The 25,153-nt window shown below is 30.6% G+C and overlaps 1 protein-coding gene across 7 annotated transcripts in view; it reads right to left on the bottom strand.

The window, feature by feature from the left end:
* LOC118194398 (ankyrin repeat and SAM domain-containing protein 6-like) overlaps positions 1-25,153 on the bottom strand; it is a 117,893-nt gene that overhangs the window by 58,668 nt on the left and 34,072 nt on the right. For 6 of the 7 annotated variants that reach the window (XM_085816353.1, XM_085816357.1, XM_085816372.1 and 3 more), the window contains 6 exons: positions 22,897-23,115; positions 12,942-13,130; positions 12,786-12,836; positions 10,936-11,143; positions 8,764-8,861; positions 3,291-3,420 (listed from right to left, as the gene is read on the bottom strand). In XM_085816353.1, coding sequence (XP_085672479.1) covers positions 3,291-3,420; positions 8,764-8,861; positions 10,936-11,143; positions 12,786-12,836; positions 12,942-13,130; positions 22,897-23,115 — 895 coding nt within the window. The remainder of the gene's footprint in view (positions 1-3,290; positions 3,421-8,763; positions 8,862-10,935; positions 11,144-12,785; positions 12,837-12,941; positions 13,131-22,896; positions 23,116-25,153) is intronic. The other variant, XM_085816366.1, reaches the window with a different exon arrangement.

Raw genomic sequence — 25,153 nt, forward strand, 5'->3', positions numbered from 1 at the left:
CTATAATATTCTAAATATTGAAAGAGAGGACAAACTTATAGCATCAGTATCTGCAGAAAAAGCAGAAATCCTGTATTATACTACAATTGATGAAGTCTTCAGTATCATACATGATACTCATATCAGAGTTGGTCAAGGTGGAAGAACCCATTTGATTAAGGAACTGAATCACAAGCACAAGAATGTAACAGCAGAATCTATCATCACGTATTTGAGATTATGTGAACCATGTCAGAAAGAAGAAAATACTGTGAAAAAGAGAATTGTAATCAAACCAGTTCTTCATAGTAAAATGAATTCTTGATGGCAAGTTGATAGATATGCAGATATAATAGATATGCATTCCAATCCTGTTCGTGATATAAAATTCATTTTAGTGTATAATGATCATGATACAAAATTTACATTACTCCAAAGTCTGCACATTCTAAGATCTAATGAAGTAACATACCACCTTCTGGATATTTTCACAACTTTTGGAGCCCCAAACATTCTCCATTCTGACAATGGGAAGGAATTTTGCAACCATATCATAAACAGTTTATGTGAAATGTGTAGTGACATAAAAATAGTTCACGGTAAGCAGAGATATAGTTAATCACAAGATTCTGTCACACGGGTGAACCAAGACATTGAGAACACTTTGGCAACATGGATGGAAACAAATAAGAAATAAAAGCGGTCGGAAGGATTAAAATTTGTTCAAACACTGAAAAACAAAGCATATCCCGAGGGAATCAAATGTTACAAAGCTATGTTTGGCTGTCCTATGAAGCTGGGGCTTGCTAACTTAGTTTTTCCATGTAATTTGATTAGTAACATGGCCACTGAACAGAACTTAGAAAAAATATAAATACTAATAATGAATGCATGGTTAGTACAGAAGATGAAGACACTAATCTCAAATGAATCATTGATGCAGAATCGCAAGATAATAATAATAATACACGTAAAAAAGAATCATGCATAATGATGGAAGTAGATGCTGAAGTTCAATTTGAAAAATAAGGAACCAGATAATGTGCTCTGACATTTCAATTTTGAAGAAGTTGGTACAGGAGATATAAGTTTACACGAAGTAGTAAAAAACATTCTTTAATTGGGGGACAAAGACTCAGAAAATGCAGCTGTTTAAAGAAGTGTAGTACAAAGATGTGTTTGTGCAAATCAGCTGATCTGCTTTATAACTCAAAATGCCATAACAGTCAACCTTGTTGTAACAGGTAATAAGAAGTATTAGATGTATTAAAAAATATTACATTTTTCATATTTTTTAAATTTCATAATTCTTATTAATTTTTTTCTGAGCTATAAATTTTACTATTACCAAAATTATTTTTTTAAATTATTGAAATCGCTTCAATAGTTATCGATAAAATTGTGCATTAATTCAGTTTTTTACATGGGATTTTATTTGTGAAATGGCATGAATATTGCATTCTTAAATTTTTATTTCTTGTAACTTTTTGAAAAATAATTGTAAGAAGTTTCATTGACATAATCTTAAATCATACCTTATTTTGATCACTTTTACAATTTATATTACCAATTAAACAGTTAAAGTATTTTAACTTTTTTGGGGACACACTGTATACAATGTATCTGCGAACGGAAAATCCTAGTATAAGTAATCCCTCTTTTTGGTATTGGTAACTTCTAGGTTTTACAACAAAGGCTTGGTAAAAGTTCAAAATGGAATCATATTAAAGCACACTTCGGACTTTTACCAAGCCACTTCATTAAAAGCTAGGTTTTACTAGACTTTGGATTTTTATAGTAAGATATATATATTTAATTAAAGGTCTTAGAAAAAATATTCTAGGGAGTATATATATATATATATATATGGTCTAGTCAGCTGATGAGATAAGTTACAAATACCTTATATATAAATATTTATGAAAGCAGCAACAACCACTAAACATTTTTGGAGAGGGGTGGGGTAAAGAAAATATCAAAATTACAAATTTAATTAAAACTGAATCAGTAAAATTTGGAAGGAAATCAATCGTTCTCTTAAGAAATCAAATAAAAATTTTTCACATAGAATAAAGGACTATGTTATGAAACAGCGGAAAAATAGTGTCACCAGTCTGTCTCAGACAGAGAACATTTAGGAGCAGCACATGTTCATTAATTGTAAGCGTCACTCAACTGCATATGAAAAACTTTTTTTTTATTTGTTTAATTTTTGTTATACATCATTTTAGTTTTATTATAGTATTTGCATAAAACATGTGGCAATGATTTGGTAATTTATCAGAAGATATTGCACTTTTTTTTTTTTTTTTTTTTAATGTAATGTAAAATTTTGAGATGTAGGTTTTTAAAAGTAAGTGTCATTCAGGTAAATTTGCTATGTTTATTTACCTGAGTGTCAATATGGTAAATAAGCACAGTAAATTTCAAAGATTGTATTTATTCTATAATGTGTTTATGTGTATATTTATTGATGGAATCATTTCAATTCTATTCATTTCAGACTATATTTACTGTATCAGAATGTCTGTACAGCATTGATTCAAGAACTATTACAAAACAAAATTAGTAGGAGGAAAATTTTAAAAAGGATAATAAAATTCTTATAATTTGTCACTTTAGTTGCATTTGAACTGGATAGAACACTAAAAGCTAAACTAGATAACAGTTTTAACAATTTAAAATGAAATGAAAAAAAATTATAATAAGTGTTTGCTTGGTTGACTTTAATTAGATCCTGCCTTTAGGCTTTTGCCCTCAGACTTTCCAGATTTGAAATAAAAAATTAGATCGAAGCACATAAGCAATATTATCTGCCAAAGAACAGATGTCTTCTTCAGACATTTTAAAATAAACTGGCTTGTACACAAATTACATGCAGTGAAATGCATAAAAATACAGAAAGGCAATTTCCTAAGAATCAGCAGGGATAATTATTGTTCAAATGCTTTAGCCACCTGGCTTTATTGAACTAACATTTATATACAGTACAGCAAGGCAACTAAGTCTACACATCTTAAAATTCATCTAGTTAGAACTATCATAGTTAAATGAGCTTATCCAGTACCATTATCTCATACCGCTTACTAACTAACTAGAACTAAAAATGCAAGTAGAATCAAGAAATTTCTCTCTTAAATATTCATCATAACATTTTTATGTTTATGATCTTTCAGAAAAATATAAAAAGTTGAACTACATTTCCCCCACACACGGCCTATCATCAATTAAGAAAAAATTTAACTAAAACTAAGTGTAAGAACTAAATAAATTTTAAAAGAAATAATAATACTTTAAACAAAATGAAATACTTTTCAGCAGTTGGCATATAAGTAGATGCATTAGATGATGAAGTTGAATGACTTCTCAAAAATTCATCATCAGATGTTTCCAACTCTAAATGAGATGTTAAAATTTCAATAATATTTGACTCACAATTAGCTGTAATGAAAAATAAAAACTTTAAGATTTCAGAAATGGCTTGTCAAATAAAATATACAAATTCATATATAAATTACTATTTTGAAAAGTTAATTTATCTGCAAATAAAAATGTGAAAGCATCGCTTTAAATAATGAAGTCATATATTATCAAAACCTGATTAATTAAAATACAACTGAATAATAAAATACAAAATTAAATGCATAAATTCTGTCATTTGCATTCTAGCTACCTCTAGTATGTTCAATGAAGACCCATTTTCATGCTGATATTAGATACTCAAATGATTGAAATTAAACAATTTAAAATTTTTTTTAGTGTACCTAAAACTTTTCCCGAAAACAACTAATGCTCATCAGTGAAGCTGAACCTCCTTCATTACGAAAGCTGACACTTTCAAAACATTTGTAAACAGCATTCTATTCTGCACATGAATTTCAATTTTGTTACCTGGCACTGGAGCACAGTTATTCATTTTATGGGCAAGAGATATTTTGATGTTACATTTTCCACAGTTTTGCTAGGAAAGAAAAATGGTTCTTCTATGACCATTAAAAATAGCAATTCTACAACTTCAGAGATAAAGCATATGCATTATAATATATACTAATAAGATTATCATCTCATGCCCCTTAATACTTAAATAACTTACTTAATCTGACTGTCTCTTTTCCAAGAATGAAATGATAACATGCAGAATAGAAATTTGATATCAAAGTAGAAAATAAATTTATGTTTTCAGTTCAAAGGATGATTGCCTTAAATGAAAGTTTTGGGGAAAAGCAGGATTATTTTAGCATTGAATTTGTTGCGCATAGTAATATTACGTACAGTAAAGTCTTACTTAGACTTACTTGATCAATCAAGTCTTACTTATATAATTTTTTATAATAGATTTTATTTAAAGAAGAGAAGACTGTTAACATTATTATTATTTTGATAACAGCATAATTTCTGTTTTAATTATAATTACTTTTTACTTAATACCTCTGAGATTAATCAGACTTTATAACTGGAATCATATTTTTTATAGCTTAATCAGATCTAATCTAGTCTTGGCTAAAAGGAAATTACCTAATGCAACAAATTTTAAATAAAAACAATTTTATTTGATGAATAGTTACAAAATTTGGTAACTATAGTTACAAAATTTGGTAAGTGAAGAGAATTTCACGATTATAATTCATATTTTGTATTGTTTTATGTTAAACTAACTGGTTATTATGATATTGTTCTGTGCTTTAATTTCTTTCTGCATTCTTCACCAGAATGCAAATAAGCTTTAAAACGACCATAACTTCAGGTAGATAAGCCACTACTTGTAAATAATTGGAAGTCGAAAATTTAGGTCTGTGGCATATCTGCTGGGGAGGGACATATGAAGGAATTTTATTGTTCCTCTAGCTTTAAAATTTCTATTTTACATTGTATGTTATGCACAAGTGAAACAGTTAATGTAGAATTCACTGCAACATATTAGCCTGATATGGGCACTCAGGTTGCCATAAGGCAGTGCAATAAATGCAAATTTGTGTGAAACTCACCTAACTACAGTACATGGCGCTCAGTGTAAAGACACCATAATGTATGTATGTACTTTCTGCTGAACTCTGTGGTTTTGTCTGCATTTTCCAATGACCATCTTTTTTTTTTTTTTTTTTTTTTTTTTTTAACAGAACTTTTACTATGCCATGTTCCTAAGTTCTTATGCATGCGTCTCTGCTTCATGGCTTGCTGATTGCTTACTTTTTGCAGTGTTTATTTTATCAGTAATGCTTCTTGAATTTCTTAAAATTATTATTATTATGGCTCTCACCTGAAGAAAAAACTATACAGCTGCTTTTAAACTTTTGACAGTGAAGAGAGTGATAGAAATTTGAAATTGCATTGTGGCTAGATAATTTCAAGTTGAGAGATGCATTCAGTGGTGGAAATCCAATCAAGAACAATTAGAGAAAATGTCTAAGAATAAAAGATCTTGTCAGACTGGCATCATAACCTGGCCTGTTTTGAAAAAGAATTTAGAGAAATGGACAGCAGAGCAGTTAGAATCAGCCTTCAAGCAAAAGTATTTGCTCAACAAATAGGCATTCAGAACTTTGTTGGTAGCATTCAGAACTAGCAGGTATTTCAGATTTATGAAATGAAAGAACTTGTCCATCAGGAACAAAACAACAGTTGGACAGAAGACAGCTTACAAAAAAGATAGCTTTTTTGAAGTACATATTTGAGAAAATTAAAGAAAAAAAAATTGAATATAGGAAAAATAATTAATGCAGATGTAGTGTGCATTACTTTTGAATGTCCTCTGAGCAGAATTGTTTATTCAGCAGGTGAAAAAAACTATTTCTGTTTAACAGCCAGGAATAAAAAGACTTTTTTTACTTGTGTTTTGAGTTGTGTCGCCAATGAAGCAAAGTTAACTCTTTTGATAATTTTCAAAAGAAAAACAGTTCAAAAAGGAAATTTCTCTAAAGGTGTTGTTATTTACACCAATGAAAAAAGATAAATGTGTGAAAAAGTGATAGTGCTTTGCATGAAAGAAATTTATCGAAAAAGGAAAGATTCTTTTCTCCAACCTTGGATACTCAACGTTCAGGATTCAGTGTAATCCTATTCAGTGGATACTGTAAAATCTGAAGTAAAAAAAACTCAGCACCAATGTCTCAGTGATACCAGGTGGGCTTACAAAAAATTTACAGCCACTGGATCTTACCATCAATAGAATTTTCAAGCACGAATTACAAAAGCAGTGGGAGTAATGGATGTGAAGCGGACTTCATTTTTTCAAAAATTCCAGCCGGATGAGAAAAACTTCATTTGAGAAGTTGCCTTGTGGGTCCATAAAGCATGACCATCAGCCCGAGCTGATAGGACTGTTTAAAGAATGCTGAATTGTTTAATGAAAGCTGTCAGAAAACATTGAAAAAGAAAATGAAAATGACAATAGTGAGGTTGCACGAAGTGATTTAGAACAGATTGATGAAAGTGATTTTGATGGTCATTCATTAAATTTATTTAATTCAGATACAGATGAGTCTGATTTTAAAGGTTTTGCATAAATAAATGTAGTTTATTTTAGTTATAAAATTCCATTTGATTATCTATTTTACATATTCATTTTCCATAACATGGTAATTTATGGTGATAAGCAAAGTTTACCCACCTGTAAAACAGCAGAATCCATTATTGGCAAGTTTAAGGTAAAATGTTTATTTTTTATTTGCTTAAATATTACTTTTTTAAAATGTTATAAATGATGATTACATCAACAAGGAAATAAACTACTGAATAAATGAATAAGTGCCATGTTTCAGAATGCTTTGTTGTGGCGTAAATGGGGGTGCAGCTTATATGTTGAACTTCAATATTTTTCGTCAATTATCATGTGTGCAATGCATACACCAGGGCAGCTTATCTACCCGAAATTATGGTATTTAAGTTGATGGTTCTAGATCTTAGTCAGAGAGAGTTTTTTGGCACTTGCATAGTGTTGCTGCCAGCAGAATTCTGCCAGCTCTGTCTAAATGGCATTATCTTGGCTTTGCATTCTCTTACAGCTGATAATTATTACTTTATTCAATAAATTATTTGAGCCAGCTTGTAGCTTAGTTACTACCTGTGCAGTTTGAGGCTGCTGATCAATGTTTAAAAATTTCAGTATCTGTTATTGCTTATTTTACATCACCAAAGCAGTAGTTATTGGTAGCACAAACCGTGCCCTTTATGTTAAAAGTTCAGTGTTATAAAAAGGTTATTTGAAACATTTGGAAGTCTTTGCCATACTATTTAAGATTTGTTTAATAGGGTTGTAAGACTAAAAGTTTAAGTATCAGACCATATACAACACTATAGTATGATAATCAAGGGAAGAAATTAAATTTTTGCAATTCTTAAAAATGCAAAGCTACTAAAATATAAAAGCAAAGAATTAATTGCTTAGAATGAGTTTCTTCACATAAATCTTAAATGAAATACTGTCACATAAACAAAAAATTGCTAACATAATAATTGCACTCATAATTTAATTTCTAGAAAAAGTTTCCTTTATTAACTAATGAAATATTTTAGAAAATATGCCTACTGATTTAATATTTATCATGCTTATGACTCTAATCCATTTAATTAATTGAATTCTAACATAAAAACTTTAATTCAGCAAAATTCTCCATGTACATTCAATAAATGTTATATTTTAAACAAAAAGTAAATTGTAGCTTGATAATGCAAACGTTTTGCAAGTCTATTTGTTACTACTCAAAAACATTTATATAGAGTATAAATAGAAAGATTGTAAATAATATAAAATGTAGAAGAAAAAAAAGTTTCAGATTAAAAATTTCATTCATGCTATGACTTATTCTCATTGATAAAGTACACAGAAAAAAATCACAGCTTCCTGGATAATTTTGATTTTGCTAAAAGGTCTACAGGCAGATGCATTAACTACAATTTTCACTAACAAATTATAAGTTGCAACTCCAAAATAAATTATTTCTGGCCACAGAATAAAATATATTTGAAAGTTAAAATAACTTATAATATAAATAAAATTTAACTGCACATTTTGTTTGATGATTCTTTTTTATTGCAACACAGCACATAAATTCAGGCTGTGGCAATGGATTAGTATTTTGACAGCAAAGTGCAGGTACAGCAATGAGATCTGATTTCACATCAGGTGAAACTTCTTTTGTCAAGAACTACCATTCCTGAGAACTGTTATTTAAACTTAAAATTAAAAGTAAAAATAATCCATTTGCAAAATTTTAAATTAAAATGGTCTTTTTTTAAGCCAACATAATTTGAAAGGGAAAAAAATTCAATGGAATATCACATCAATGAACAAAGAGGAATTCTACCACACAATTCCCTGGTGTGTTTTGGGGGTGTGAGAGGGTGAGCAAGTATTTAATTACTTTGTATTTTATAGTAGGTATAATAAAACACTTATTTTCAAAAAGTTAAATTTTTATGATTATAATTCTTCCCTCCCACAAGTACATTACTTTTTTACTTCTTCCAGGTTCTTCCCTTTTCTACCATTTTCCCCCAGTTTTTTTCACTTTCCGAAAGAAATCCAACCCTGGTTATAAATGCTAACAAGTAAATAAGCTCAGCAAAATAAGAAACTATTTATATTTTGTGAAATGGTATTCGATAAAAACTTTAGATTAAATCAAATATTCCTTCCTTAGCCCCATTTGTTTGTAATTACTGTGATTTATTATACCGTTTGTGTTTCACTAACCCATTCTTATAAAATTTTCTACTCAGTTCAGTGTTTAACACACTTTAATAGAACAGAAATGCCCAGAAAAAACCAAAATCTCAGAACCATACCTGAGAGATATGCCAAATCAAGAACACTGCAGCCATTTGATGAATGTATATCAAGTGAAGCCCCTTTCTCTATTAAGAAATGAACTACATCAGATTGCCTTAAAAGGAAAAAAATAAATATCTGAGATGATGGTAATAATAACAAAATAATAATAATAATCAACTGAAAACCAATTTATATTTTGTACTTATTTTAACTAAAACTTAAATTGTGAAATCAAAAATAATAAAACAAGGAAGTAAATTTTATATTTTTGCATTTGCTTTTAATTAAAAGTCCTTACATTTTAGAAATGGTTGGTTCATTTAATAATAGCAAAGCATACTAGGACTATCTGCCTAAGGGGAGGGATGCCTTCGTGGAGGACTTTCTTAGGGAAACTGGTTCATATACACGTGACACATGGGGAAAACCACGAAAACACCCATGCAGCCAGCCCATTCGCAGGATTCGAACCACGGACCGAACTACCAGTGTTCAGCAACTTTACCGCTCAGCCGCTGGTGGGCCTTTTAGAAATGGTATTAGTCTTTATGCCATGATTAGCTGAATATAAAGATATATAAATTAAAAGTAAAATATCATTCATAATGAGTCTGCTACAAATTAGAAAACACTAACAAATCCTTCTGCAGATCTATCAAGGTAGGTATGCATAATATTTTGATATTCATTGTCTTCTTCTCAACTTCTGAATTTACTTGAATTTGACTTTAGCTTAGCTAGCTCTATTTATTCATGTGAACTGAGGGTCTGAGTCAAAACTTATAAACATGCTTTATTTTATCTTACAAGTCTATTTTAAATTCTAATTTGACTTTATCATTTCTGTTAATCCCACAAGTAGTGCAGACTACTTCTCTTCTTACACAGGTTATATCCCAGTTATTAAACTGAAGAACTAACAAAAAAAGCTTATTTTATGGCTTCTTTGTTCAGTGCTATTACACTGGAAAATTAAGACAAGAGATTAAATCATACATTCAATAGTTATGCTTATTACTTCATTTAAAATAGTTATGTGACTAAAAAGTTATCTACCACTGCTGAAGCTAGATGTAAAGGCAATATGAAAAACTGGCAACAAAAGAAAGGCCTTCTCACTGGTAACTCTTACACTGGTTTAAAAGATCACATTCCTGAGAGTGGTAAGCTGTTACTTGAGAGTATGGCTACCTGAAAATAAATTTCAACTTTTTTTTTTAAGTAGGAATTTGTACTTTTGAGCACAGCTCCCCCCCCCAATTGAAATTTCCTTATTTAAAAGTCTTGTGTGTATGTGTGTGTTTGGCCCTCTAAATCTGACAAAGTTTTTTTCTCGGAACTTTCTTTGGATGCTGGTAAAATCTACAAATACCTTTCTTATTTTACTTTCTCCAAAAAACCAAACAAATAGTAATTTAGCTATCTCAATCACTGACAATGTTGCCCAGTATGCACCACGAGAAGTGACCAATTTTACACTTTTGAGAAAGGGGAATGTCAGTTCCAGTTTTGATGAAAAACACTTTGGGGGATAGATCCATGGATTTCTCATCCCTCTTCTCCTAACATCAAGCCTCTCAAAAGGAGTTTCAGCTCACCGATATTTTAAGTGCTGCATCATACATTTGCGAACATCCAAGCCTTCTCCAGGTTTTGAATCTATGTCCAACAGCAGCCAATATCATTAACCACTGCACTAATCAAGTAGGCATTTCTTATCTTAGTTTCAACATATTTAAATTCATTTAAATTATACTAAATGTTTGAGTGTCTGCCTGCTTTTCAATTATATGAATTTTTAATATCTCTCTGTTTTCAAATTAAATGAAAGTAAAAAAAATCATTTCATCATGCTTTCATTTCAAAATTTTTTGTTTAAATGTCATTAAAGATAGGAAATATGGGAAAATTTTATATGACTTACAAAGAGAGACTATAATTCATATTCATCGCAAATGCTAATAACTCACTTCCAAATAATGCTAGAACACAGTGTATACTATGGATCATGATTGAATGCATAGTTCTTATTAAAACTATCTCTGATATGGTTAATGAGGTCAGACTAATTGACTTTTCAAAAATGTAACTTTGATGCATGCAAAAAAGGCTAATTATACAAAAATAAAGCAACTTTTATATTATAATAAGTAAATATCAATTTAATTTAATGTTTTTGTCCTCACCTACGAAAAACTGAAAACATTAATGCAGTCCAACCATTTGTCGGATCTTGAGCATTTATATCTGCACCACTAGATATAAGTTCTTTTACGATATCAAGATGGCCTGATGCTGCAGCCAACATTAGAGGTGTTGTATCATCATGTGGATCTACAGCATTTATAGAATTTGGATTTTCTAACAAAATTGATTTAACTGCCAGGACATTACCTAAATTTAAGGGAAAAAATTAAATAACATTAAAATAATTTTACATTCATTAGCAAAAGCTATAGTATACCAAAATAATTTCTGAAGCCCAGAAATATTTATCAACTATATACTTTCTACTTTTGTGTAAAGATGTGTAAACTACAGATACTGTAAACAGGAGAAAGACACTATTTTAGAAGTCAAACAAAAATCAGAGTTATATTTGCAAATTTTCCAGGACTAATTCCGATGATTTGGTAATTAAATGATCGAAACAGGTCCTGGAAAATTTGCAAATATAATGCTGATTCTTGTTGTTTGACTTCTAAAATAATTGCTGTTTGGTGTGTTATTTTAACCTAAATTATAGCAGAAAGAAATATTTATTAATTTAGTTTTTTACATATATATAGTAGTGACAATTGCTTGCTTGAAAATTAGCAATGCTATAAAATAGCATGTCCTAAGAACACTCATAAAATAACATGAAGAGCAATAATTTCTTAAATGAATTACAATACTCCTATTCTTATATTGAAAAATATATGAATATATTATATAATATTCCTTCACCTATGTAAATAACACATATTGTTCTGATAAATTGAACAAACAATATATTCATTTATCTGTAAATCAAGTAAATGACATAAATTGCCCTACAAACTAAATAACTTCTTAGAATCAATATAACCCAATGCACTAGCACAAAATAAAAGTACCTTGCATATTTTATACATTAATTTTAAAATTATGTTGAAAAAAATCCTAAAACTTTCAAAGCGAGTTCAAATTTTAGAATAAAATTCTTTTGGGTTGCTTTTGTCGCTATTGCATTACATGAAATTATTTCAAAGCAATAAAATTACATAAAAATTAATTTTTCACACAGTTCATATTATACAATACAAACAAGAGGCATCTGAGAGGTATACTTGTTGCGAACCACCAGTATAAGAGGGTGCTGCACATTGCCTTTTTTTCAGTAGTGTAGGATTAGATTTCGAACTGTAAGGAGATGTTAGACGTTCAGCTGTATTTTTGATTAAATGTTTCTGTAAATCTTAACTTTGAAATTAAAACTTTTTTCTTCTTTCTCAAGATGAAGAATTTTATTGAATAGATTTCAGAAAATATGAATCAGTAACTCAATCCGGGAAAGAAATTTAGGAAGGAACAAAGGTAAGTGAGACCTTTTTCTTCGAATTTTACAACGTAGAATTTTGAAATACTAAGAAATTAAAGTTCTTTTTTTCTATAATACTGTTATTTTTAGTCCCACCAAAGGACTTGTAAAGATTCAAATGGCTTGAAAGAACAATGAAGTATCTATTATTACTGACATAAAACGCTGCACGAATCTTATGTTAGTATACTGAGACATTTTAGATACTTTGATTATTTTTTAATGTCCACAATCCATTTATGTACATATTTTTTTAACATGTTCATTCTCACAGCGTTAGGAATATTTGACAAAAATGTTTTAGAGAATTCTTACAATTTATGCTATAACAAAATTTTTTATCAAACTGCATTCCCACAAATTCCAACATATCAAATATTTGTTCAACTGTTACAGCTCCCCCCCAGCCAGTCCTTTAATTAATAGAAACCAAAATATATTATTTATTGGATATTAGAAAATTAAATAACATACCATTTTTCACAGCCTGAAAGAGATCTGTTCCATCAGATTGCCGTAAAGCCGCTACAAGAAATATTATAATCTTTTTTTTAAAGAGCAAAGATAAATCATTGTTTTAAATTACACGAATAAGAAATTATTAATTAATTAGAAAATAGTTATTAATACCTTTTGCATGTTTCATATGAATCAACCTTTCCAAGTATGCTTTGACTTCAATCTTATTACAAACCCTAGCAATATCTAAAGCAGTTCTTCCACATATATCAACTTTGTTAGCATTACCTCCTGATTCAATGATGATCTGAGCAGTTTCCTTATGACCATTATAAGCAGCAAGCATTAATGGGGTCAAACCTAAAGAAAAACATGCAGTTATGATAAATATATTAAACCAAAACATATTCCTTAACTTAACCAGCATTCTGGCAACACTCTGAAAGAGTCTTCCTGAAATTTTACTCATAATGAAATTGATTTATAGACTTAGTCACTTATGAGGGACAATGTTTCATATGAAAAGAAATACATGTATAAAACATGAATGGTATTATGCAAGTATTTTTAACATTAACTAACTTTTTTTAACTTGCGAGACTTCCTGAAAAATGCAAATGGAACTACTAAACATCTGTCTAGCAAAAATCTAAATCAACAATGATTAACATATTTTAATCTTCACATAATAAAAAATGATTTGATAAGTATATTTTTCCAATTTCACAATTTCTATACAGCATGTTTTCTCATTCCTAAACTTGTTGGTTTATATGTTATTCCTGGGCATGCATCAGATTTTGCTGTTATTTCAAAGAGCTAGAATCTCAGTTTATCTCACTATATTATATACTTCTAATTACCTGGAATTAAAATTTTCTCATCTAGGCCAAATGAAACTTTGAGACTCTAGCTTAACAATGGGTTCTAGTTATATCTGTAGCTTCAGAATCCAAACAGCACTTCAAGTGCTATAAAATTTTTCCCTAACACTGTTAGATATCCCCATAGTGAATTGCTTTATCATATGGACAACTACAGTTAATCTGTTAACTTGGTAGGTATAGATATTGAAATAATCACAGAAATATTGATAATTATATTTCTGTTAATAACTTCTGTTTAGATCAGAATTCTTGTAATCACAGTACACTCTTATAACAAATACATTGGTTATCATAAATTAAGGAAAAATCACAAAAATAGCGATAACTTCCTCAAAAATAATCCAAACCGTGTAAAATTTGAATATGTTGCCAAGTAAGAGTAGCTCAGTAAAACTGCAATATGCAAATTAGTGTCGTTGCTTTCGGAATATGTCATCTGTGAGCAGCATATAAAAGTCCATGTTTGAGGGCATGCCTACATATTTCACTGTGACAGTGACATCAGAAATTTAAGATAGCCTATTCGTAACAATGATCTCCAGGCATCATTTGCCTGAAAAACTGTGATGGTGAGCCATTGGGAGACTAGAGGCAGGAGAAAGTCAAACAGAAGTGGCCAGATGGCTAAATGTGAGTCCTTCTGTGGTTCGTAGACTTTGGAGGCAATTTCAAACCACAGATTCGGCATCTAGGAGGTTCAGCCAAGGACGGCCAACTGCTACGACGAGCGCCGAAGACCGATATTTGACATTATGCGCACACAGGAATAGAACCACTACTCCGATTCTTCTTAGATCCTCCCTTGCTACAGCCACCGGAAGGTTCACGTCAACATCAACTGTGAGTAGAAGGCTTTACGAATGTGGTCTGTATGCAAGACGACCAGCCATTTGTGTGCCGCTCACATCACTCTATAGGAGGAACCGTTTTCAGTGGGCACGACAACATGTCCACTGGACGCCTGATCAATGGAGGGTGGTTCTCTTTAGGAAGAGTCCAGGTTTAGTTTAGAAAGTGATAGTAGGCGTTATTTTATACGGAGAGAACCTTGAACCCACTATCATCCGTCAAACATCCGTGAAAGAGATGCATACGGAAGGGGCAGTGTCTGCGTTTGGAGTGGCATCTCTTTGGGTAGACGTACAGACCTCCATGTCTTTCCAAGGGGAACCGTGAATGCTCAGACTTATAGAGATGACATCCTTGATGTTTATGTGCACCCATATACCAGGAGAATAGGCGATGCTTTCCTGTTACAGGACAACAACGCAAGACCACACAGGGCTCACATTGTAGATGATTATCTTCAACAGGAAACAATTATGCGCATGGAGTGGCCAGCTCGATCCCCGGACTTGAATCATGTCGAGCACGTTTGAGATGCTTTATGGAGACGTCTAGCTGCTCTCAATCTGCCCCCTCAGACCCTTGTCACGCTTGCAACTGCTTTGCAAGAACAAAGACTCTCGCTTCCTATAGAACTGATAGACCGCATAATTGAAAGCATCACACATCGCTGCATGTGCCGTGTTGCTTCTAGAGGCGATCATATTCCATACTGAAGATACTTTTCCTATAGCAAACTGACACCTTTGATTTGTTCATTTTATACATGTGCTAATTTCTATACTACCATATTTGTCTGGTAATTTCTTTTTATGTTATTTGATACCTTACTATGTGTTGTATATTGTGGGTACGTTTTACTAAATTCTACATGTAACTTTTTCAGTAATCGTAATTTTTGTGATTTTTCCTTAATTTATGATTACTAGTGTACATAGCACAATTAATTCTACTATATTACTTCATAGATCATGTGACCTACAATTAACCAATTTAAAACCCTCATGCATCCAGTAGTATTAGCTTTTCAAATTATCACACTGAGCTCATAGAGACAAGTCAGAAGTTTCTTATGCCCTTCTTCTTGAATTTTGGAATGAATGAATTCTTTGACTGCATAGCAACTTCCACGGCATAAGTGACTCTCATGATTATGTACAGGCAATACATTGCACAATTTAGATTTCCTTAGTGCAAAGTTTGAACAAGTAGTCCTACTTTATCTTAATTATAGAGATTAACACATCTACTGAAGACTTCCCAGTTGGCTCTTTGGAGACTTTTTCAAATCTCAGAGTTAAAACACAAAATTGAGGAATTGAAAAACATGGCTAGCAAAGATGGATTAACATCTAAGACATGGATAACTCTTAGTCCTTATGAGCAAGAAATAAAAAAAGCATAGCAAAGTTATGCATAGCATAATTTTCTGAAATTACCTACTACCAGTAAAGATAATCCTTGGAAGACCATCCCAATAAGACACACTACAAATAATATTGCTGCACCACAAATGAATGATGATCCCATTAACAATTCATTTAATGCACTTAATCTAGAAGAACGCTTAGACAATAAAAATGATGATACTAACACTGTTGCTCCCTATAATAATATTTTTCAAAAGTCAAGAAATTATGTGGAAAAAATTCCACCAATAGTCTTTACACAACCGAACTGCAATTGGGGACAATTAAGAAAAGAATTTAAAGATCAACTAGGTGTTGAAAAAATAAAAGGAAAATTAGAAAGTGAAAAACCTTAAAATAAAACTATACAATGTAGAATACCTTTCATAAAGTTCAGGCAAAATTAGAAAAGAAAGCAATCCTTTCCACACTTTCCTATTAAATTCAGACAAATGAATTTGAGCAGTAATAAAAGGTCTTCCTGTAGTTTTCACACAAAAGGAAATTGAAGAAGAATTAGAATGATAGAATTTTACTGTTTTAAAATGCAGCCAGATACACAGAATGCGAGATGGTGTCACTCTTTATGTACCAGTGTTCTTTGCAGAAGTTAAAACATTAATATACAAGGTAAATCCATCCTTGATATGCGTGTAATAGTTGAATCTTATAAAAATCATTTGGGCCCATGGCAATGCTTCAATTTCCAGTGTTATGGGCATATATAGAATGCGTGTCGTAACATTTCACAATGTGTGTGATGTTTAGAAATTCACAAATCTTATGATTGGCCAGTTAAGCACAAAAATGAAATTCAAGCACAGTATGTGCTCCATAACAGTTTACACACTGCATGTAATAAGGATTGCCCGAATTGACATGGAAATTCTAAGAAAGAAACAAATGCTCCTTTGAATGCTAGCCTCAACAAGAATGCAAACTACATAAAAAAGATAGTCATTTCAAAACCTCAGCTTTTAATGGACAATCACAAGCCTCCATTGCCAACAAACCATATGCTTCGGTAGCCACAAGTAATACTGCTAATCACAAATTTACAAAGAATTCAGAAAAGAAAAAGGAACTAAAAAAACTCTGAGAATGACTTTGAAGATTTCAAGAAATTTATCAAGTTTATCTTGAATTTAAACTATCCAAAGACAAGCTAAGCATCATGCTGGCTGCAGTTAAGATATTCACTCACCTGAACTTAAATAACTCATTGTGAACTCAAATGAGACTTAGTACATTTCTAAACTTTCTTTAAGTTTACTGCTAGTACTGAAAGATAATGGTTTAATGTTAAACAATTACAAGATTGTGTATTGGTTAATACCAAGATTACCTACTTGACTGTTTAAGCAGGTACTGACTCCACTTAACTAACAAAGCTGATACGGACTTTGCTTAACAAATTTTTGTACATATCTTTACATGTAAATATACTTACTATTACTGAATGGATCTTATGTACACATATATTACTAATGTCATTTATTACTCTTGTTGCAAGAAATGCAATTGCTCATTCACAAATTCGAACTGTTTATACAGTACAAAGTCTGTAATCCGGACTCGTCGGGACTTCGGCGATTCCGGATTATAGATCATCAATTTAAATCTGGTACAATGGCATGCAGAAATTTTACAGTTAAAAATATGAAACTGTAATTTATGAAATAAAGAGCAATTATGATCTAAAGGGTATCAAAATTTACAAAAAAAAAAAAAAAAAAAAGCTTAATATTCATTTGTTTACTTTAGTAAACATTTTTATCAATGTAAGTTGTTTAAATTGCTTCTTTTTTTGTGTGTGCTAATACTTTCTCTTTAATTCTATAAACAGACATACTCGTAATTTCCTGTTCAGTTACAAAGTTCCAATGTTCAAGTCCTGTAATTGCTGTGTCGAGAATACCGACTAACTTGTCAATCGAAATTTTTTCGTTTTCAATAAGGTTCTCTGTTACTTTCTTCACTATAGGAAGTGAGCATGGGTAAACGCTTTACTGGCTTTACCCGCATGCGTAACGGACATGCACATCAAACACATTAAGCGCATGCATAAATTTGTGGCTTTGAGGTTCAGATTATAGATCATTCCGGATAATGGACGTCCGGATTACAGACTTTGTACTGTATTATTTTTATGTGATTACTCTCTCCTACGATAGATGGCGGCACCTCCTGAAGCTACACCTTCAATCTTCTTGCCTCTTTTAGAGCTTTCAGCACTCCTGTACAGATGTTCATCCACTGCAGTTGGATTTCACGAACATTCAAACTTCAAACTTTTTCAAGTTATAACATCTATGTGACATATGGAAGTAAAGGCCTCACTATTGCTGACTTCCTATAGGAATGACAATCTATGATCGACAGCAGCCGTTCTCAACCTTTTGACTAATGCATACCATCTAAACAAAAACTAAAAAACTTTAGTACCACCACTGCATTTTACAATGATTATTTTCCAATTTCTCAACAGAAATATTAAGAAAATATATTTTGCCATTTGCACAACCTATTGGATATTTGTATTAAATGTGCACATATAAAAAAAAAAAATTATTAAAAATTAGTTGCCATTTCAATTAGCAAAATTTAAGTTATAATACCTTAATTCTAAAATTTAGTGTAAAATTTGGGACTGTTTAAGAGATCAATTTCTTTATGTCTGGTCTTATTTCACATAGTTTTAACCGTAAATTAGGATCCACTTTTAATTTTATTTGGTGTTTATTTTTCAGGTATAACACTGAAGAAAATCCTTGTTCATACAAATATAGGTTGTGCAAAAAAGGCAATAAAAATTCAAAAACCTTATTAGAAATGCCTTTAATTTTTTTTGGGGGGGGGTCAGCCAAAAATTAGCACGTGTGTTATTTTTGAAATCTTCAGTTAGAGTTCGATAACAGGAAATTTCTATCAATTGTTCTTTTTCTTCATAAGATATTTTTAATTTAATAGTTAAAAATACTTTGTTTCTTTGCATACCACCAATGGTATGTGTACCACCGGTTGACAATTGTTGATCTGCAATATTAGCGTTTTATACATCTACAAAAATTTAAAAGTTTATTCCACTGCAAATAAAAGTGATAATGGTTAATCTTGCACAGGTATTTATTGGTACTTCCATATTAAAGCAACTACCTTGGCTCTATTTACGGGTCAACAGGTAAAAGTTACTTATTAGGCACTTGCACCAAATAAGTGGAGATTTTCATGACTTTTTCTAAAACGTTTACAAACTATTGATATTTATTATAAAACATACTTTAACAATTTAAGATACAAATTTTAATTATTAAATAAGGATTAATGATGCATTAAAAAAAAGAACATATTTTTTGCAAAACCCATCTAATATTTTGTGCTACTTTCCCCATGCAAACATTGATCTGTTTTTGATTTAAAAAAATCAAAGAACACAAACTCACCATGGCAAACCAACTATCTCCCAAACAAATCTCATCATTATTTCCTTTAGTAATTTTGTAGCAAAGTACTATATCCCTGCAGGAATGTTACCCCAGTTTCTTCCACTGTTGGCAAATTCAAATTAGTCAAGTTTGAGCTCTTGACTAAGTCTATGCCAAACATAAGGTTGTTGCTTTGCTACATTTATGCCAATTTTACATGAAGTTTTAGGCACTCCATCCTTTTATTACAGTATATTTCTAAAATAAATACTGTTTTTCTAACTCCATTACAGAGTAGAAAATTTAATAGCCAACATGAGAATTTTGACCAGTAATGTAAAGATATTTATTCTGTAACCTGCCAAGGGTTTGACTCTAAAAACCCCAGATTTCTCAAAAATGCTGAGAAAAGAGGTATTTTTCTGATGATAATTCTAAAACGTTCCTGATACTTTATTCATGGACTTTCTTTTGTTTTAATATACAACAAAATATTGCTAGGACACAATGCAAGATACATGAATATGTACTTAAAAGAAATCACGGAAAATATTCTTGGACTTACATTACATACGTATATATATAAAGAAACTTAATAAGAGGCAAAAAATAAAAACAAATTTTTTAAAGCTGTCCTGCACTATAGCTGTAGGGTTAAAAGCAAATTGGAGTCACAGCAAGGCAATTCCTCAAAAATATTAATAATTGCATCCTTTAAACGTAAAATCTAAACATTCAAAATAGAAATGATCAGAGTAGTACAAACTTGGAAACTAAAAATGAAAGGAGGGAAAGTATATACAAGATAATAAAAATATAAAAATTAATCTCCCTTTATTGAACTCCATTTCAGAACTCATCAGAGGAAAATGAATTCATAATAGTTGATTAATATGCTTCAAAAATGTATTTCATTCTCCCAGTAAATTGAGATCAAAAACCATAAAAAGAGCTTTCAGAGTATTGTTTAAATGACTATTTGGTTTAAAGTATATTTGTATTGTGATCTATTTTTATATTTGATTTTGAATTTTGGATTTCATCTAATATTTTTAGACCAATTTAGTCAAAAGGCCATTTTACAATATGTAAAGATTTTTTTTTTTTTTTTTTTTTTGTAATCAATTTGAAACAATGTTATGTATTATTCTTTCTTCCAAGAGTTTCGAAGGCATGTAGGGAAAATCCCTGTACATCTGAGTTTTAATGTAATGTAAATTTGTTTCTTTTTTCGGTTTTTGATCTCAAGTTTACCGGGAGAACGAAACATGTTTTCGAAGCATATTAATCAACTTTTATGAAACTTTAATTCATTTTCCCCTGATTAGTTTTGAATTGAAGTTTCAATAAAGAGAGATTAATTTTTATATTTTTATTATCTTGTATGTATTTTCCCTCTTTCCAGTTTTAGTTTTTGAGTTTGTGCTACTATGATCATTTTTATTTTGAATGTTTAGATTTTGTGTTTAACCCCCTTTACAAGGATGCAATTATTAATATTGTTGAGGAATTGCCTTGCTTTGACTCCAATTTATTTTTAACTTTAGATGCTTTAATTTTATATAGTACAAAGTCCATAAACTGGACGTCAATTATCCGAAATGATCTATAATCTGGACCTCAAAACCACAAACTTACGCATGCGCGTTTGATGCGTGCGTAAAGCCAGTAAAGCGTTTACCCATGCGTGCTTCCGATAGTGAAGAAAGTAACAGAGAATGTTATTGAAAACAAAAAAATTTCGACGGACAAGTTAGTCGGTATTCTCGACACAGCAATTACAGGACTTGAACAGTGCAACTTTGTAACTGAACAAGAAATTATGTCTGTTTATAGAATTAAAGAGAAAGTATTAGCACAAAAAACGAAGAAACTTAAACAACTTACATTGAAAGAAATGTTTGCTAAAGTAAACAAATAAATATTAAGCTTTTTTTTTTGTAAATTTTGATACCCTTTAGATCATAATTGCTCTTTATTTTATAAATTACAGTTTTATATTTTTAATTATATAATTTCTGCATGCCATCTTATCAGATTTAAATTGATGATCTATAATCCGGAAAACCCCCTAATACGGATTCGCTGAAGTCCCGATGAGTACGGATTATGGACTTTGTACTGTATATGTATATAAATCAGTTATCAGGCAGATTTAAAGAAAAATTTAATGCTCTTTAAAATTATCACTACATAAAAAGATATAAATGTAAAAAAAAAATCTTTTGCTTAGCTGTATCATCAGATTAAAACAGGAATACAGTCAAAAGTCTTTAATCCGGACTCGTCGGCACTTTGGCACTTCCGGATTATCGGTTTTTTCAGATTATAGATAATCAGTTTAAATCTGGTAAGATGGTATGCAGGAATTATAATATGAAACCGTAATTTATGAAATAAAGAGAAATTATGATCTAAAGAGTATCAAAATTTACAAAAAAAAAAAAGCTTAATATTTATTTGTTTACTTTATTAAACATTTCTTTCAACGCGCGCATGCATAAAGCGAACATTACGCATAGTCGAAATTAGAAAATTGCAACCAGAAAACTATTTGATGTGTATTCGTGATATTTATAATGACGAGGAATTTGATTTAAATCATATCAAAGACGGAGTACATCGAGATAAAATACTAGATTTAGTAAGGAATTATAAGCCGAATAAAATAAAAGCATCTGCCCTGAAGATAAGGATAGTGCTGACAGATCAACTTCCAGTTCATTGCGTGCCGCGACGTCTCCCCCCGCCGCACAGCAGCGTGAAATTGATAAGCAGGTTTCAGAATGGTTAGAGAAACAAAGGATATGCCTTTACCCATTTTTTGCAGCAATTCCACTTTTTGTTTGATGGACATCGAAACATGCTTATTACCTATGCTTTGTAGATCCTTTGGCAGGTCCAGAATCGGAAATTCTTTTTGACATAATCGAAAGTTCACGCTTAGTTTTATAAAATTGCTCTAACAGTCTGCAAAAAATAATAAGCCGGATCCAATTAGAAGATTAAGGAACAACGCAATCTGCAACATTAACTGAAATAGATAATTAGATTATTTTAGCCTAGCTTATACTGTCCGTTATACATTAAACGTGCATGCGTATGCGCCTGCGTAAATGTATATGGGCATGCATAAACGCTACGCATGCGCAGAAATGTAGCTTTGAGGTCCGGATTATATATCATTCCGGATTATGGACGTCCAGATTAAAGACTTTTGACTGTCTAAAGCACCCTTCTGTTTTTGGAACCGTATTCAGAAATGTATATATGTATGTGCATATATGTGTGAGTGTACACACACATATACATATGTATACATGAACAACATACATGCATATATACATATATTTTTTAATTTGATTCTGTTAACAGAAGATTACCAAATATAATAACTATTTTAAAATTTATATCAATGAAACATAAAGATAACAGTTAAAAGAATCCTGTTGAATATTATTATGTATTATATTTCTCTTTGTGGTTTCTAACATCAAAACATGCAAAAATGCAACTTATGTTAACAATGCATTAATTCACTATGAAAAATTTTAGTTACCAGTGACTGGAGACATCTGGTTGACATTAGTACTTTTTTTTAACAGAATCCTAATAATAGCATCACATCCTAGCAGAGATGCAGCCATTAAAGCTGACATGTCACATTCATTTTGTTCAGCAGTATTAGATGAATGCTCAATAATTGCCCCAGCTTCAACCAATAGTTTTACTGTGGATAAATTTCTACTCCAAACTGCAGCTACTATGGGAGTTAATCCTAAATTTATATAACAAATAACAAAATCAGACACTTCATTAGCTAAGATTTAAAGATCCAAACTGTAATTGCAGTAGCTTTAAAGTAAAATATTAGTTATATATCATAATGTAAAATAACGTTTGTTCGTATTTTCATACTGGAAGAAAGACTTCAGATACTCAGTTTATTTATTTTTTTTTTTTTTTTTAACATTTTAAGAAAGTAAAGCAAGATTTATAAAGAAGTAAAACAGAAATGCACATCTTATTTCTCGCAACTAACAACTATCTTAAAATATTCCTTATCTTCAAAGAATTATTAAAAGCGAGCATAGAAATACATATTTATGTAGCACAGATATATGATGAAATTTCATACTAATCCAATACAAGAAAACTGGTACATGCATATTATCTAATATCATTTGGCCTTCTTGAGTGATCATTATGTATTTTGATTGTTGGCCTCAACAATGCATGCTGAACCAGTTATTTTGGTACTTTTTAATTATCCACAGCCTCATTGAAAAATCACGAGAAATTATTTATGAGACTAAGCAGTATGTCATCAAAATAGTTGCATGGTAACTCATGCTGTTGCCGAAAAGTATTTAAATTTGCCACCATTTTGAAAATGACTGCTACCTTCTGTGCATTAGTTTGATTAAAATATTAGTCACCAATAAGTTTGCAAATGTTCTCCAGAGTCAGCAATGAGTTTGTAACTTTTTATTAGGAGTGAGGATAATGGGAAAATACTTTAATTTTTTCTGTTTTTTGCCTCCATCTCATTTACCCATATTTGTCTTAAATATGATTCCACTCTATTACAGTTTATCTATTACCTATGCTTATTCTTTGCAAAACTTGACTGATATAAGCTCCTTACACCAGCAATAAGTTAATCATGCAATTGTCTCTAAATTGATTTCTAATATGCATCTGCCATTAAAAAATTTGAGCCAGTTATAATTAGTTAAAAAGGCAAATGAAAAATTAATAACTTAAAAATGTTAATAAGGCAAATTGCCAGCCAAGTTACAATTCAAATTTCAATTATAACTTGTTATTTTATATACCACAAGTGGTGGTGATTATTTATATGCACAAGTGGTGAATTTTTTGTAATTTAAAAATTAAACAAAAAGGTTATTTTAACCTTCTCAGGACTTCATCATACAACATTCAAACTGAGCAATAATTCACTTGTCAATCCAGCAGGGTCTAAAGGATGCTGATTTAAACCACTTCACAACTAAAAATCTAGACAATGAGATATTTTGAATTTTCCTATAATTTTTTTCAACATTTAATGTTTACTCCAAATGTAAGAATTCTAACAAATGAATTCTACTCCAAATGCGTAGTAAATGGGTTAAAATTAGTTTATAAAACAATCTATTACTTTTTGTTGTATATTTCATAACATTTTCTATAGAAGCACTTAAAATAAAGGGCATAATTTTATCTTACATTTGCCTAGTATTATCTTTCTTTTACCTTAATTGTTTAATGTCTGTACACATGCTTATGTGCAAACACGTATCTAAAGTTACCAAACACATCCCACTAAAATTTTGTTTAAGAAACTTTCACTTTTTTTTTTTTTTTTTTTTTTTTAGAGATTAAGAATTCTGTAACTTCTTTATTTTCCACCTTGAAGTACTAAAACTTTGATATTGCAATGCATATTTGCTTTTTTATTAACATATTGTTTCTGAGCTCTAGAACACTTTAGTCATGATTAAAAGGATGCATAAAAATATACAAAAAATGTCCTGTCTATAAAACTGTGAATATGAAATCAGTTACAAAAATCAGTTAATGTCATGAATCTAACTCTTATTAATTCAGCTAACACTTTTCATAACGCAAAATCCTCTCAATGTTTTCTTGGAATTCATTGCACAATTACAGAATACGAAATTATATTACAAAATCCGACTACAGCCATCTAAAATATTTATAAGGGCAGTTGCTAATGTAAATTGTGTTATCGGGTCTGGATTCAGAAATAAATGGATGGATGGATGCATGTGCGTATGTTTGATATAAAA

This window comes from Stegodyphus dumicola, chromosome 1, assembly GCF_044657685.1.
Source record: "Stegodyphus dumicola isolate Sdum_Otavi_A_Nest chromosome 1, ASM4465768v1".
Lineage (NCBI taxonomy): Eukaryota > Metazoa > Arthropoda > Arachnida > Araneae > Eresidae > Stegodyphus > Stegodyphus dumicola.